The 16,265-nt window shown below is 40.0% G+C and overlaps 1 protein-coding gene across 2 annotated transcripts in view; it reads left to right on the forward strand.

Annotated features, from left to right (window-relative positions):
• The window catches only part of Fim (plastin-2 fimbrin), a 53,600-nt gene that overhangs the window by 31,777 nt on the left and 5,558 nt on the right, over positions 1-16,265 (forward strand). The window contains exons 1-3 of one of the 2 annotated variants that reach the window (XM_076420800.1): positions 8,236-11,120; positions 12,797-13,227; positions 14,242-15,460. In XM_076420800.1, the coding sequence (XP_076276915.1) occupies positions 11,046-11,120; positions 12,797-13,227; positions 14,242-15,460 (1,725 nt within the window). In that variant the 5' untranslated portion in view covers positions 8,236-11,045. Of the gene's footprint in view, positions 1-8,235; positions 11,121-12,796; positions 13,228-14,241; positions 15,461-16,265 lie in introns of those variants that run through there. The other variant, XM_076420799.1, reaches the window with a different exon arrangement.

Below are 16,265 nucleotides of genomic sequence, written 5' to 3' on the forward strand. Positions count from 1 at the left end.
ATATAATTATACAGTGTCAAACTTGGGCTTCTTTTAAAGCTTGAAGCTTCTACTACTCACATTTATACACATACTATTTCTTAGAATATATAAAATGTTCTGTGCACCAAGTACAAACAAATAATAGTCACCTCGATGAGGTATTTCCTTTTATTTATCACATTTCGATATGCAATATCAGTTGAAATTCTATTGGAAATATTTTTAGCATTAAGAATGGAACATTACGTTTGGCAGAAAACTTTAGCGCGCTATTGTTGGTGGGAAACGTCGCAACGAAAATAGAGAAGAGTATCCGAGACACGTTTCACATATCGAAATCGGAAATTCCTATTCCGAGGACATCGCGATACGTCGTGAAAGTTTCCGAGCTCGTCGAATAACTGCGCAGGCTCCGCGCAGATGTCCGTATCGTTGGCAAAGTTTAATAACAATAACGTCCCGGTGAAAATTGTCCAGCGAAACCAACGAGCTGCCGCGGAAATATCGAAATTACCGGTTGCGATACGCGATCTCCGCGCGTTTCGGTTTGCTTTAACGCGCCGAGCGTTCAGGCGCACCTTTGCCATTTTGCGTGGAAAACATGAATGGAATTGGAGTAAATGGATGCGGCATACTACGAGCAGACGATGAGCATAACTAGCTCGTAACGTATTCTCTCTCCCGAGCGACTCGCTCGAAGCTGTTCAATTATCGCCACTTGAGACCAACTGCGAAGCGGCTGGCAAACTTTTTATTCCGTTCCGACCGCGGTGGCCGTTATTGGATCGTTGTCGGACTTTCAGCGGCCCGTAAATCGCCCGCCATAATTTATGCCGCAGCGCACCGAATCGTCGCATGCGAATTAATCTGCAAAAAATCGCGACCGTCGTCAGCACTGTCCCGAAATTCGCCCGCGTTCACGCGTCCGGCTGTTTTTCGCCGATTTAGGGTACTGCATATGGGAATCCTTCGTGAGATAGTGTTAGAACCCAGAGTAATAACAAATTAAACGATTTTTTCAGTATGAAACAATAATTAAACACAAGATCGAATCAGATCACGGTTTACAACGTATCTTAAGGGTATTCATCACATTTTTTTAGCATTTTCTCGATCCAAAATGGCAACGCTACGGAACCTAATATGTACGTCTTTTTGGAGGTGCTCCGGGACCTGGCATCTATCCAAATTTTTTGACCCAGAACAATAAAAGGATTTGTTTGGATCTACATGTCAATATGCCTCGAGAAGGACGTAGAGCTTCTTGAAGATATTTATTTTTTCAGAAATGGCGGACACTTGAAGCTGCCAAAATTGTAATTGACTTAGCAACATCAGTTTTATAGTAGTTCCTCTCTGATCTAAGTAAGCACCGTCTATTATTGTAGATCAAGTTCAAGGTTTGCTATATCAATTTCAATGAACTTATGCTTGGCCGTATCCGTCCCCTCAAGTTCAAGATCAGTTATATTCTGTTCTACGACCCATTAACACGTATGGCCTTGTGTCGTACATAGGCTGTCAACAATTCAGTTATTGTCACATATACCCCTGCCAGCCATGTCTATGGATTCTTGGTACTCTATTATAGCTACACTTTCGATCGATACTCAGTAAATACTGAATGAGTCTTCTGGTATTTTAAACTACATTTCTTTCAATCGATGCGCCACAACTACATACAAAACACGACCTACTTATTTCTTAAATGTCATTTGTTGTTATTAGACTGCGGATCTTTATACATTCGTGTAGAAAACGTTTAAAAATATGCTCACCGCTCCGTTCGAACAGTTAGTTATTCCTTAGATATTAAAATTCGCCAACCTTCAGTCGTATTCTAATTAAGTCTATCTAATAGCGCTTTATCTGCGACCTCCGTGTGATAAGACGACACGACATTGTCGCGACTCGCTAATGCAACGCCGTCGGCGAACGTTGACAAACATTCTACCTAGAAACGTTGCCGAATCAATGTCAACGGTTTCACCTGATGACTAACCGTGCAATCATCATAGTCATCTATGCCGCTATAACGTCATAGTGTTGCCTGATCGACGACTCTGTGTATACACTGCGAATCTTTATGCAAAATGAAAATTGTTTGCATTGATTGCAAGAAGAAGTATTAATATTGGGGTTAAAACGTGCTGCGAGACGGTTAAACATTAAAATAATTAATTTAATCTCCGGCAAAAAAATCTGCAGTTAAAAAGAATAAGTTCCATAATCAAAGAAAAAACACATTTTTCGGTAATGTTTATTGATAAAAAATAACGAAACCACACTCCGAAAACCGTTTGTTTTACGTTTAAAAAAGTAATACGATATAATAGACGCAGCCTGTCGAGTTTGTTTTTTAACATATTTTTCAACGCGGTAAATAGTTTAGGAGAGATTCGGGAAGGACGATTTTATTAGCATTAAATTAATTATTTTAATGTTTAATCCATTTGGAGCACGTTTTTCCGTTATCTGTGGGCACTCAAACTTCGCACAATTTTTTTTCGAATTATTTGGAACAACCCTGGGGGTTGCTAAATAAATTCAGAAATCGAAAATAAGAGCTACTCTAATGCTGCACCGTCTCAAAGTACATTTTTTTATTGAATATCTGTATTGCTATTAAGCTTAATAACAACAAAAATATAACAAGGCTTGAATCCACTCGGGTCTCAAAGTACACACGAGTACTATCAGTCCCGACATCTATCAGCAAACGACAGAAGCATAGTCGAGTATCTAATATTTTCATTGATCTGTAACGAATGAATTCGAGAAGGCCTCTATCTACGGTGGGGGGACCGCGTAGGGTTAAAAGGGACTGGCAATGGGTTACTGGACACCCTGTAGACATGGGAGCTCTGCCGGGGTCAGACACATCTCCTCCGCTCTTATCCTGAGAACTGGTTTCTCCGGCGTCGCATTGCGCTCGATCCCCACCCCCGCGTCCATTTGTGCGCGTTCCTCAGTTTCTCTCCCTTGAAAATCATGATTGAATTACCGGCGAGAGGAAAAAAGGTGTAGCCGCGTTTGTTTGCGCAGGCTGCGTTAATAGACAATCTGGACTAGGCCGGATAGCTCCTACAGTGAAGCCGGCGACGATATTGGCCTTAATGCGGCATAATAACTCCTGCGCCGCCGTTTCTTGACCTGTCCGGACGTCAGGATCGCGAACCTTCTCGCGGATAGCGCCTCAGAGTTGGGGTCTGTTTGTAGAATGTAGGTCTACATACTTCCATTAAAATGCATTGAAAAATATCCGTCTGGTCAGATATATCCGGTCGAAAATATTCCAATATAAACAGACCCTCAAGGTCGGTTTATCTTAGCCAATCCAGGCCAGTCGAACAGAACCTTACTACCCTGGTTTTGTGTTCAGTATTTTCCGAATAGATATTATAAAATACTGGATACAAAATCAGGGTAATAATACAGTTAGGAGCAAAACTGATCACACACATTAAATATCAGAATAACTTTTTTATGAATGGACCAAACGACTTCAATTTCTCTGTAAGGCTAGAGGAATTAGTTTAGTCGTAAGGCGAGAGGAATTAGTTATGCATTTGGTCGGAATTGTGAAAAACAATAGTAAAAATGGATTTTTACGATCTTTTTAGCTGGGCCAATAACGAAAATTTAGAAGATGTGTTTGTTAATTGGTTAATTGGTAATAAAAATTGTGGTAGAAAGGCCGAAAATCTTGAAAAATTGCAATTTTTCAATCAATCATTTAAGTTCCAGATGGTTCCGCATTTTTTCAAATTGGAATATTTTCAGTATACTTTTCCTCGTATGATGCCGTAAGAATCATTTCCACTTCGTCGTTCTTCAGGAATTATTATCGTTTAAAGTGTCACAGATACTTCAGTGGATATTGATGTTTGTCGAACGTATATTACTTTCTAAATGTCCATTCATTAAAAATCAACATTTTATGAACAGGCAGTTTATCAAGAACCTTTCGTAAATACAATGAAATTCGAAATCGATTCGGACGGTAATCGACTTCGCGGTGATAAATTCTCAGTAGCCTCGGAGGGTCTTCAGAATCATCTCGTTATACAATCCCAAGGTTCTGGAATGTTTGCGCAGCATGAATAAAGAAGTCTTTCTGAGTAATCTCAGCGGAATAATTAATTCGAATGGCTGGAAGAGCCCTCTGCAGTCAACGAAATTAATTAAAGTCATAAAGACCGACACTACATCTGGCATCGATCTACTTCTGCATTACGCTGATTAAACTTAGGGAGCGGTTATGAGCTGCACCTCTTTGTACAATCATTAAAACCAATACACAGCATTTTTGCATTCCTAATGAATGCGTAATAAAAAGTTAAATCTGAATAATACCGATCAAAATATTAGGTTGGCAACTAATTGTAAGTTCGCGACCTTCACATTTTCTCAAACGAAGTCATTTGTATAATATTTTAAGCACGAGTACTTTATATTAAATTAATCGCAAAATTCAGAGTTTTCCAATGATATACAGTTCAAATGGATTGGTCACTGAATGAGCTTATAATGTTACAATAAAAGAATTACGACACAAAAGGCCGCGAATTCACAATGTCCAACCTAATATACCTACATATATTCACGAGAGAGTAATTCAGAAGAGACGAGCTGATAGTCCCAAGAAAAGCACTTTAAATTCACCTGTCTAGAAAATCTCTATGCACTCATTATAGTTGTGAGAGTTTCACGAATATAACCTTCTGGAAAAAAGGTAATTAATTCTTACGTCACCGTCAAACAGCAAGAACGTATGCAAATGAACATCCTTGTAGAAAAATTCAAACGTACTAACTGAATTGCCCTCATGAGTTACATAAATTACCTTCGCGCATGATTTCAATAAATTAGAAATTAAACAAAACTGCAGTAAATTCTATCTGAAAATAGCAAGAACAATTTATTACAAATTTGTATGAGGCTCTCAACTATTCAGCTCTTAACAGTCTTCTACACGTCGAGCATGTGAATGACACACCTGTAGCACCACATTCTTTATTTTCCATTGACCCTAATGAAAACAGGAAATACATTGGACCTATTTTCCACCATCATTGTCATTCTAGTAATCACCCCCAGAAAATAATTATTCTACGTCTCCTTCATCATTAACATCATCGTTTGGTACTAATTGTAAACGTTCCATATTAGGTACATACACTACCGGCCAAAAGTTTGAAATACTGTTTTTTGTAAAAATCGAACATACCGATAAATTATAAAATGATCCATCGTTATATTATACCAAATATTAGTTGAATAATATTTTTAAAGAGATTTCATGATGCTCTTCTATAGCTGATGCACCCAGTGTAAGACCATGCCAGGGTGCCCTGAATATGTCAGGCTGTCGTTAAAAACAAAAGGCAGTGTCTTAATGAAAGAAAATTCTTTGATAAAAAAAAATAATGTAAAACATTCTATCCGTAAGTTTTTTGACAAATAAATCTTCCTTCTAAAAGGCATTTAGTTTTTCTAATAAACATCCTGTTTCTCTGAATTTACGCCGCGAATCCAAACTTTTGACCGGTACTGTACCTAAACAATACTTATTTCTCCCGAAAAAAAGTCTCGCAAAGTGCCGACTGGCATTCGATGGGAAAGAACGTAACATTCGAACGTAACGCAAGCTAAGAATCAGAACTGCTAAAGGTTGCATTCGTCCGCGTCGAGGTTACCTTTGTAATTCCAGGTGTATGAGATCACGGTGCACTTCGGCCGCGAAGAAAAAAATCGAGTAAGTTATTATAGAGCACGGTGTGCAGCAGCTTTTCTGCAGCAGTTCCCGCGGAACTGCGCGAAATCTTGCGGCTCCAGGTGAAAAGGAATTCCAGCGAGCTATGAACAACGCATAATCGCGTGCATATTTATAAACGAGTTGTTCGTGTTTTTCAAATGAACTACGCCCAAGGGCCGACCTGAATGACGTATTCCGCGAACCATTGTTCTGGAACGAAACTCGATCAGAAATTAATTAAACTGGAGTGCGCTTTCGTGGCAGTTTTTGCGCGTGCACGATTTTGTTACAGGCATTGCCGGCCGAGAAAAACCAACCTTTTAAACAATACATCTACTTAGAGAAGTAATGGAATTTCTGATAACGCGTTCTCAATGGGCTTCTCACGGGCCTCAAGTGCACGTGCACTTAACAAATTTAACCCTCGGATAATGGACATTTTTTGTAGCTATATAATTGACGATACTTAACACATTACCGACCGGTGATTATTGCATAATTTTGAAAAATCTATGGTTCGTGGCTAAACACTTTTTAATGGAACCTTAACAGTGACAATACTTTTCATTGTGAACTAACAAGTCACCCTCAATAATGTCGTTTAATGCTTTCATTTAAGATTCTAATGTAAAATTTCTACGCTTTCTTTCGGTACAGCACAATTATTGAATCTGTAGGTATAGTGTTAAATGACAATTTCGATGTTCCGGGTCAAAACAGACCCAGGCACAACCAATATAGCTTTGCAACACAAATGAAGTTCTTCTTTAAAATTTAATTTTCATCATGAATCATGTTCATTCTGTGGATAGGTCACCCTATTTAGGAAATAATAGTTATGTTTGATGAACGTCACTATACAGTAAATCAAACGTTTCGTACATTTACAAGCTACTAGAACAAGAACGACTAATTGACCCGAATCCATAAGTTTACCATTCTAACGAATTCATGCTCTAAGATAGTTAAGTTTAGTCGAGTTAAGGGGGAAGAACTGTTTGAGATCGGATGAATGAACCGACACGACATGTGTTCTGCATGCAAATGCGCCAGGCACCAAACAATGTATGCACTTAAGCGAACGTGTTCGATTAAACGAGACAGAAGAGACACAGTCGACACGATGACTTAATCTGGCGTTATTTCGCTGGAAATACCGAGAAGTCGAGCAGTGTGGAGCGCGTTGACCCAGCAAACGCCAGCGCTTCGATCGTGGGTAATTTGTAACCGGGTCAACGTAAGCATACCTTTCCAACTAGCATTGTTACTAGACGAGCATCGGTAATAGTTTCGCGTTTGCGAGTTACTGTATCCTTCGATCCTTAAAAAATAATCTGTGTAAAGTTTGTGAGGGTTTTTCGAAACACAGTTTCCTTTATAAGAATTTGATCCTTTGATAAAGTGGAATCAAAAAATTTGTTTGACTTTTAATAAAACAGTACACATGCAACTTCCTGCAAAATAAAAAAACTAACTTTCACGCAAGTTAAAGAAAAACATATTCTTCGCTAATGTTTATTGATAAAAGATAATGAAATCACACTTCAATTTTCAAATTTCAAACAAAATTTTTGGGTTTCGGTGCGACATTTTTCTCAAGGTTTTCGAAAACCGTTTGTATTGCGAGAAAAGTAATACTACATAAAAGGCGCAACCTCTGTCCAGATCTACAGGCTTTGTTTAACATATTTTTCGATGTGGTAAATAGTTTAGAAGATATTCGAGAAAAACAATTTCATGAGCATTATTGAGGCACGTTTTCCCGTTATCCGTGGGAGTTCAAACTTTACACAGATTTTTTTTAATTATTTGGAACAACCCAAAAGTCACACATATACAATCACCACGATTCGAAACATCGATTTAACTGGAAAAAAGTATTCTCAACAAGTTTCGCGTGCAGATCCGCAGTCCAATGAAGTAAAGTCGCGTTATTTGTCAGCGACCGCGTATGTGATGGTAGTCAGGTGCCTATCCACTCCACTGCCGGCCAATGCCACAGGGCGGCGATGATTGATCTCGGTTCGGGTATATCAGTGTGAACCACTACTAATCGAATGTACAAAACTTCCTTATTTTTCATTATTTTTTTATGGGAATTCCACCAACTTACTTCTGGTATTTTTCTGATTAAAATAACACCAAACACGATATAATTTCAATTGTATTTAGTGGTTTAATCGACGGTGAAAGTTCCGGGCGCGAGGAAGGACAGCTTATGGGTAAGAAAGAGACGCGGACAGTCGCCGTCGAGTCGCCGAGCCGGCATAGTTCAAAGGCCCGCGTATTCGCTGTCCTTCCTTGCGCCCGAAACTTTCATCGTTGATTAAACCACTAAATACAGTTGAAATTATATCGTGTTTGGTGGTATTTTAATCAGAAAAATGCCAGAAATAAGTTGATGAAAGTCCCACAAAAAAATAATGAAAAATAAAGAAGTTTTGTACATTTGATTAGTAGCGGTTCACACCGACACGATTCGGCCACGCGATCCGTATTGACATACATGCTGTCCTTTTCTACGTTCGGCTTTCGATTGTACTCTCGGCCGGTCTGCGAGGTAGACGCTCCTTGTCTGTGCAGAACACAGGCTGTTTGACAAGAATCGCGACTTTACTGTAATAACAGTTCTAAAGAATCGACATGTCGAATGCACATATCAAGGGAGTTCCACAAGAGCAAACTTTCACGGAGGAAACACTCTCTATTACGTGTTTCCAGGGTGTATCAAGCGACGCGGCGAACCGAATCGCGAGCTGTTGACTCGACAACGTTTAAGGACGAGGAAAAACGGCTGATGACAGCGTTCAGAAGTTAGCGAACACTCGCTGGTAGCCAACAAGACACACGTAAAACAATATATTACACGCACGCGTGATTGCGCAATGATGGTTCTACGGACACGTTTGCTTGTCAATCGGAAAAAAACGCTTCACGCCCGGCGTTCCTCGCTTTCACGAATTCTCTATGGACTGCGATCATGATTGCGATCTACCGGGTTACATGGCCACCGGTGGATGCGCATTTTTGCATACGAAACGCGTCGCTGCTGCTCGCTGGAATCCGGAAAGGCGACGGAACCAGTTACCGATGAATTATTTTGCGAGCGAGAATGCTCACCGTCACGCTTCGCGGACCACGATTTTCCTGTTTCTTCGCTCGAAATGACCGATTGTGGGTGGAGATCCTAGGGATCACTGATTTCTCTCATGTAGGCTCATTCTTTTACATCTGGACTGAATATTCAATGAGGACCATAACTGTGATTCCACACACTTTAAACCAGAATAACTTTTTTGTGAATGGACCAAACGACTTCAATTTCTCTGTAAGGCTAAAAGAATTAGTCTATTAAATGACGTCAAAAAATATGTTGAAAAAATGCATTTGGTCGGAATTGTGAAAAACAATAGTAAAAATTGATTTTTACGATCTTTTTAGCTGGGCCAATAACGAAAATTTAAAAGGTGTGTTCGGTCAACTCGTATAAATTGTATACGCTCCGAAAATTTCATTGTAATTGGTCAATTGGTTTACGAGTTATAAACGATTAAAAGTGGTAAAAATTACAATTTTTCAAGATTTTCGGCCTTTTTAACCGACTTCGATCTTAACATCTTAACATCGATTTTAACCGGTTACTCAATTCGATCTGTATGTGCCTTTTTTTTCGCTTTTTTTTCTATGTATGTTCACCGATTACGCCGAGATGGATGGACCAATCGGGACGAAACCTTTTGCATCTTGTAGAGTATGTCCCCGAGATGGTCCCTTGAAAACAAATTCTGCATTTTTTCATTCTTTGCGGTTTTTATTGCAAATAACCAATAAGACCGAAAAACCATTCAACGATGTTCTACAAATTCTGCTCGTTCCACTAAAAAGTGTGAAATAAAAAAATTTTATAAAAAAAATTGAACTGACTTCGAAAAAACGCACTAAAAAAATGCGCTAAAAAGTATGAAATAATTTCCATTTCATTTATGTGAATACACAGGAACTTAATACAATACAATCTTTTCGGAGGCGGCGCAAAATTAAAAATTTTCCAAACGGCAGATGGTGCTGATTATTATTCCATTGGAATATGGTGAACTTTTGGAAATCAGTAGGTGCGAAGAGAAGATACATTAATATGTGAACGCATGTAGAAGAATTGAAGGATTTTCGTAATTTCCAGTGTCAAAAATTTTCAGTTTTGCGCCGCCTCCGAAAAGATTGTATTGTATTTAAGTTCGTGTGTATTCACATAAATTAAATGGAAATTATTTAATACTTTTTAGTGCACTGTTTTAGTGCGTTTTTCCGTAGTCGGTTTAATTTCTTTTTATAAAATTTTTTTAATTGATAACTCCTTATACATATCGGAGCTGCGTAGAACATTTCCGCAAAGGAAAAAATTACTTCGAATCACCTGAGGAAGTAAATAAATGGTACCGAATAAAGGTAGGTCAGTCTAATCCCATGATTATCTATTTCATTGGTTATCGTTGCAGCAAACGTTTATCACTTTACACCGACAGACAGTTTCGAAATCGTTCAAATTACAAAATTTCTCGATATCGATTACACCAGGCATGGGCAATTTTGCCTCAATTGAGGTAAAACTTCGCTTTTCGCTTGTCGCAAGCAGTGCGCAGGCCTCGTGCATCGGAGCCACGAGGAGCGCCATCGAAAGGAAGCTTGGTGGGGGATGCAGGCGTTTGAGGGGCTCCACCCGTGCCCACGCTTGGATTACACATTTCGATGTTTGTTTCGTTGCTTGTTCTGCTAATATTGTTTGCTGTTTGGCTACTAGTATTCTTATCTGGCTCCTGTTTTTCCGTAATCGCTAGAGAAAGTGTGTATCTTTCGAATAGATCCGCGTACTCTATTGCTTCCCAAGCTTAATCAACGATGAAATTCCACACGTTGCAACCATAATCGCGCAATAATAGCATAGCGAGCAGGTTTTCAAGTGGTCATTCATTTTCTATCAGCTTAACAGTACTCTCTTACCGTCTTGGTGTGATCAATTCCTGGAGGAAACTGGCAAATATTACGTACTTAACCAATTACATCGTAAACATCGAGCTAACTAGCGTACGTACAAGAAAAAAACTTTAAATAACTAGAAAGCTATGAATTATCGAAGATAATCGCCTCGTTGATGGCCACACTCCCGATAAACCGCGGACAACTTTTTCTCTTGGTCCCCGTTATCAAGCGATTGATAACGCACCTGACACAAGCTCAGTCTCTGCGCCGCGCTCATTGAAAGACCAAACTAGTTTCCCGCGGCGCCGATTTTTGATCGTTTCCTGTCATGGAGATCCGCTCAATACCGAAATGGGACGTGATCGACGAGTACCTGAAGGACGTACCGCAGTTTTTCAGGACAGTAAGTGTGCTCTCGATTGTTTCATCGTGTGCTACACACTCTATTGTGATTGTCTTTACGTAAGCCACTTGACTCGCGATCGATCGATGGGCGTGAAACGCGTTGATCCACAGTCCCGAAGATCTATCGACCCCCGACCACTCTACACACGATCGTTTCCACGCCTTCGACTCGATGTTGTTTACAGTCTCATTGTCAGCAAAAAATTATTTTGACGTTTGGCGACACAGAAGTTCTCTTGTTCACCCGATTTCGCGATTACGTTTCTAGAACAATTTCGACGTATTTCACAACATATATGTAGTTTGGGAATAATGTGCATGACACGAATAAATTGTAGCTACTGAATATTTGAACCATCTTTGGGATCTCTGCAACAACGAAGGCGAACTTAATTTATAGAGGCGCCGTTAATAAATAATAAACAAATGTTTCTTTTTCGAAACTCGAATTTTACTTGAAATTAATAACTAGACAGCGAATCTATATGCAAAAAAAAAATGTTCTACCTGATTTGCAAGCAATTGGGGTGAAATAGAAATTTAATTTCTTTCTTAATATGTTTAATAGGTCGAAAATAGTATAACAGTGTTTTGAAATTCTTCTAGTGTTTCATTGTGTCGGATTACATCTATTCGTTTCTGTTATAAATCCATAAAATCCGCTGCCCAGTTATAACTGATACCTTCAGCGTCGATAGATTAAATATCCGAACGAATCGAACACGTGTTTCGAAAATGGATTAAAAGAATATTCGTTATCGAGCAAATTTTTAAAATGCATTCTCCATTTCTTTTGGATCGATACAAAGTGGAAGTCGATCTATTGTTGGTACAAAGGCGATATAATATCGAGTAACGTAACGTTACAGTACCACATGAATCACGTTTCATGATTACAATTTTTAGATGCAACCTGCTGTCAGATTAGAAAATTATTGTTTGACGGAACGGGAGCCGAAGACAAGCGGGAAAGAGGCGAACGGTTTCGTGACGATAATACGGAAACAATTATCATCGGTAATTACGTAGCGGAACGGTTCACTGGCGAGAACTGGATGCTAATTAGTCGAGTGCAACACGGCTTCCCTGGAATAAAGAACTGTCGATTAACCCCGATGCAGTTTTCCAAGAAAGTTCCGTGTGTGACGATCTCGGGCTGATCGTGTCCCTCCATTGTTACTGTGGAAATTACAGCGACCATGATCGCGACTGCATTCTTAAATCCCTGCCGGTTGCAGAATGCAATCAGCCTAGATATCGTTATACGCTGATAGACGAGCGCCGATAAAATTCATTGCACTTGCACGCAATCTGCGATATCGTCGAGATTTTCATGAGACAAGGGAGAATAAAAATAATTGCATCAAACTGGAGAGACATAGAAATATATTTCCTTTCTTAAAACTTTACCCATTGGAAGCCTATTACATACTAGGATTTTCAATAATTTTGCTGTACCAAAAGAAATAGAAGTAAAAAAATGATTTAATAAAATGATCGCTTCTGGACTTCTTTAAAAAATTGATTCTCGAACACACATTAAAACCTTCATAGAGGCCTAATGAATTCCCAAATAACATATTCTGGGTTCGATACCCTCGAACCTAGACATCCGGAATTGAATTAATTTCCGTTGCGAGATGATCCCCATTGAGTAAAGCATCTTTTTGTTAGATCGACGAGAATGGGGACGGCTTCATCAACCTCACCGAGCTGCGCAATGCCCTGGACGTTTGCGGGTTCAAAATGCCCGGGTACAAGGTGCGTCAGATGATCGAGGAATACGACGATAAGCAGAGATTGAAGCATAAGGGCAGGCTCTCGTTCGACGAGTTCGAGAAGCTGTGCAAGGAGCTGAAAGCCAACGAGCTTGGTTCGACGTTCAAGCAGGTCGTGTCGAAGAAGGAGAATCTGGAGACCTTGGGTGGGATCTCGGAGGCTTCCAGCGAAGGTACCACGCACTCGGTCCGATTGGAGGAGCAGCTTGCTTTCAGCGACTGGATCAACACGAATCTGTCACACGATCCTGATTTGAAACATTTGCTGCCCATTGATCCGGAAGGGAAGGCTTTGTACGAGAAGGTCAAGGACGGAATTCTTCTGTGGTATGCGATGCTTTTTAACATGATACACTGATCGTAAGAAAAAAAATAAGTAAATGCTTTTAAGTATTAATACTACCTGTGCCGAGTAAAAAAAGGTGACTGATATAGATTGTTTTGTAACAATTACAAGACTGAACTTATTTTTGATAAATTCTTGTAATCATTTCTAGTAGAAACATTTTTATAATGTCAATAATTAAAAAATAAAGAACATGAAATCAATCATTTGACCGTTCGTGGTACGATTAGTGTTAAGGGGTATTTTGATTTTTGAAACTGTTGGACCTTTTGCATTGGCAATTTGGACACATACGTAATTATTCGAAATACATGTTTGATTTTTTGAAAGTAAAAATGGTCGAAACTACACAAGTTATACAAGGTGGGGCAATAACTTTGTCCACCTTGAATATTTCCTTCACTTGTAACAATATAATAAAAAAAAAGGCATATACAATAGCTGCATGGTATAGAGGGGGAACCTTGATTTCTTTAAATGGAAAGACCCACTTAAAAATGTTGACGTTGGTACGTCCTAAACCTAAAGGGTTAACGAGATATTATTGAAACAACTTTCTATGTGTACCCGCCATCACTAGACAGCGGATCTTTATGCAAAATAAAAATTTCGTACCTGAATTGCAACAAATTGCAGTGTGAACTAGACATTTATTTTCTTTCTTACTATGTTAAATAGATAGAAAATAATATAACAGTATTTCTAAATTTTTCTTATGTTTTTACTGTTACAAATTACACCTACCCATTTTTGTCATAAATGCATAAAATTCGCTGTCTAGCCATCACAATATTTCCCCCTCTACACCATGCAGCTTTCGTATATACCATTCTTTCATATTATTACAAGTAACGGAAATATTCAAGGTGGATAAAGTTATTGCCCCACCCTGTACATATTTTTATAGAGTATCTTTTCGAAAACATTTGGGACTGTATGTTTACTTCGATCTTAGATCTAGACATCCAACTAACACGCTCGACGTCTTATTCTAGTAAAATAATCAATCACTCCTGCCCGGACACGATCGACGAGCGAACGATCAACAAGAAGAATGTGACGCTTTACAAGAAACACGAGAACCTGACTCTGGCCCTGTCTTCCGCCCAGGCGATCGGTTGCAACATCGTGAACATCGACGCTCACGACCTCACCAAAGGATCGCCGCACTTGGTACTCGGTCTGCTCTGGCAGATCATCAGGATTGGTTTGTTCAACCAGATCACCTTGGAGAATTGTCCTGGCCTGGCCACTCTACTTCAGGACGGCGAGCGTATCGAGGATTTGCTGAAACTATCCCCGGAGTCGATTTTATTGCGATGGGTGAACCATCATTTGGAGAACGCCGGAATCGCGAGACGGTGCAACAACTTCCAGGCAGACATCACCGATTCGGAGATCTACACCTACCTGATCAAACAGATCGCGCCGAACAGCGCGGGGGTCACGCTGGAGGCGTTGATGGATCCAAACCACACATCCCGCGCGGAGATCATGCTGCAGCAGGCGGCTAAGCTTGGGTGTCGCAGCTTCGTGACACCCAGCGACGTTGTGAATGGCATCTACAAGCTGAATCTCGCGTTCGTCGCGAACATGTTCAACAACTACCCGGGTCTGGACAAGCCTGAGAGTAACATAGAGGGTTTGGAGGCTTTGGAAGAGAACAGGGAGGAGAAGACCTACCGAAACTGGATGAACTCCATGGGAGTGGTGCCGTACGTGAACTGGCTGTACTCCGACCTTGCAGATGGTCTGGTAATCTTCCAGCTGTACGACATCATCAAGCCCGGCACCGTCAACTGGAACCGTGTGCACAAGAAGTTCACGAAACTGAGGAAATTTATGGAGAAACTGGAGAACTGCAACTACGCGGTGGAACTCGGGAAAACGATGAACTTCTCGCTGGTCGGGATCGCTGGACAGGACATCAACGACGGGAACACCACGCTGACATTGGCCTTGATCTGGCAACTGATGAGATCGTATACCTTGTCGATTTTGACGTCGCTGGCTGGCACCCAAGGCAGCACTCTCGTTGAAAAGGAGATCGTGCAATGGGTGAACTCGAAGCTGCAAGGAGCGGGCAAGACCAGCAGCATCAAGAGCTTCCAGGATTCGTCGATAGCGGACGGCAAGGTGGTGATCGATCTAATCGATGCCATCAAACCGGGGACTGTCAATTATGATCTCGTCAAAGAGGGTGGCACCGAGGAGGTGAGATGATTCAAAGTTTTGTGTTGGAATCCGTTTCGTTAGGACGTCCCAGAAAATATTTTCATTCCGGATTTATAATTTGCAAAATATTGCTATTGTCGTTTATGGTATTCTGTCATTGTATCGCGAGCAACTCTATCAGGAAATGGTGGCTGTGGCTGCTCAGAATTTTCTGGGACACACTAATAACGGCCTGTTAAGCAATATTCTTAGTGAAAGAGATTCAACGTGGTCACGAAGACGTCACTTGAATGACGATTGTCATTGCTAAATCGGGCGACGTCTGCTACTAGTTCAAGTTCCCTATGATCTTTTTGAGAAGTCATTACTGGCGTTGCGCATATAAATCGTAATTACTGTGGTCTCATATTTCTTGTTCTTAATACGAATCTTCGTTGCGTCGTTCGCCTTAATGGTTATCAATAGATTGCCGATCTGTATGCATTTATAGCAAAATTGAGTAGATGAAATTCGAAGTTGTTGAAAAATTTTTTAAATTGAGGAGAGATGTCAATATACGATTTCTCCTCTATTAAAATCATTAAGGGAAGAAATAACATTTAGTTTGGTTTCTATCTCTTGCAATCGATGCAGACAATTTTTATTTTGCATAAAGATCCGCGGTCTAGTTATCAGAAAACTGTGCCACGCGGTTATAATACAACAACGGCGTCGTGAATTTTGATTTCCTATAATAAGGTTGTATCTACGTAAATATTACAACCCGAATTTCGAAAGAAGAGCAACTTTGCTGGTTAACATTTCAACGGTTGACGCATAAAGAAGCCTTAACTTTAGGGTTTAC

This window comes from Lasioglossum baleicum, chromosome 3, assembly GCF_051020765.1.
Source record: "Lasioglossum baleicum chromosome 3, iyLasBale1, whole genome shotgun sequence".
NCBI classification, from domain to species: domain Eukaryota; kingdom Metazoa; phylum Arthropoda; class Insecta; order Hymenoptera; family Halictidae; genus Lasioglossum; species Lasioglossum baleicum.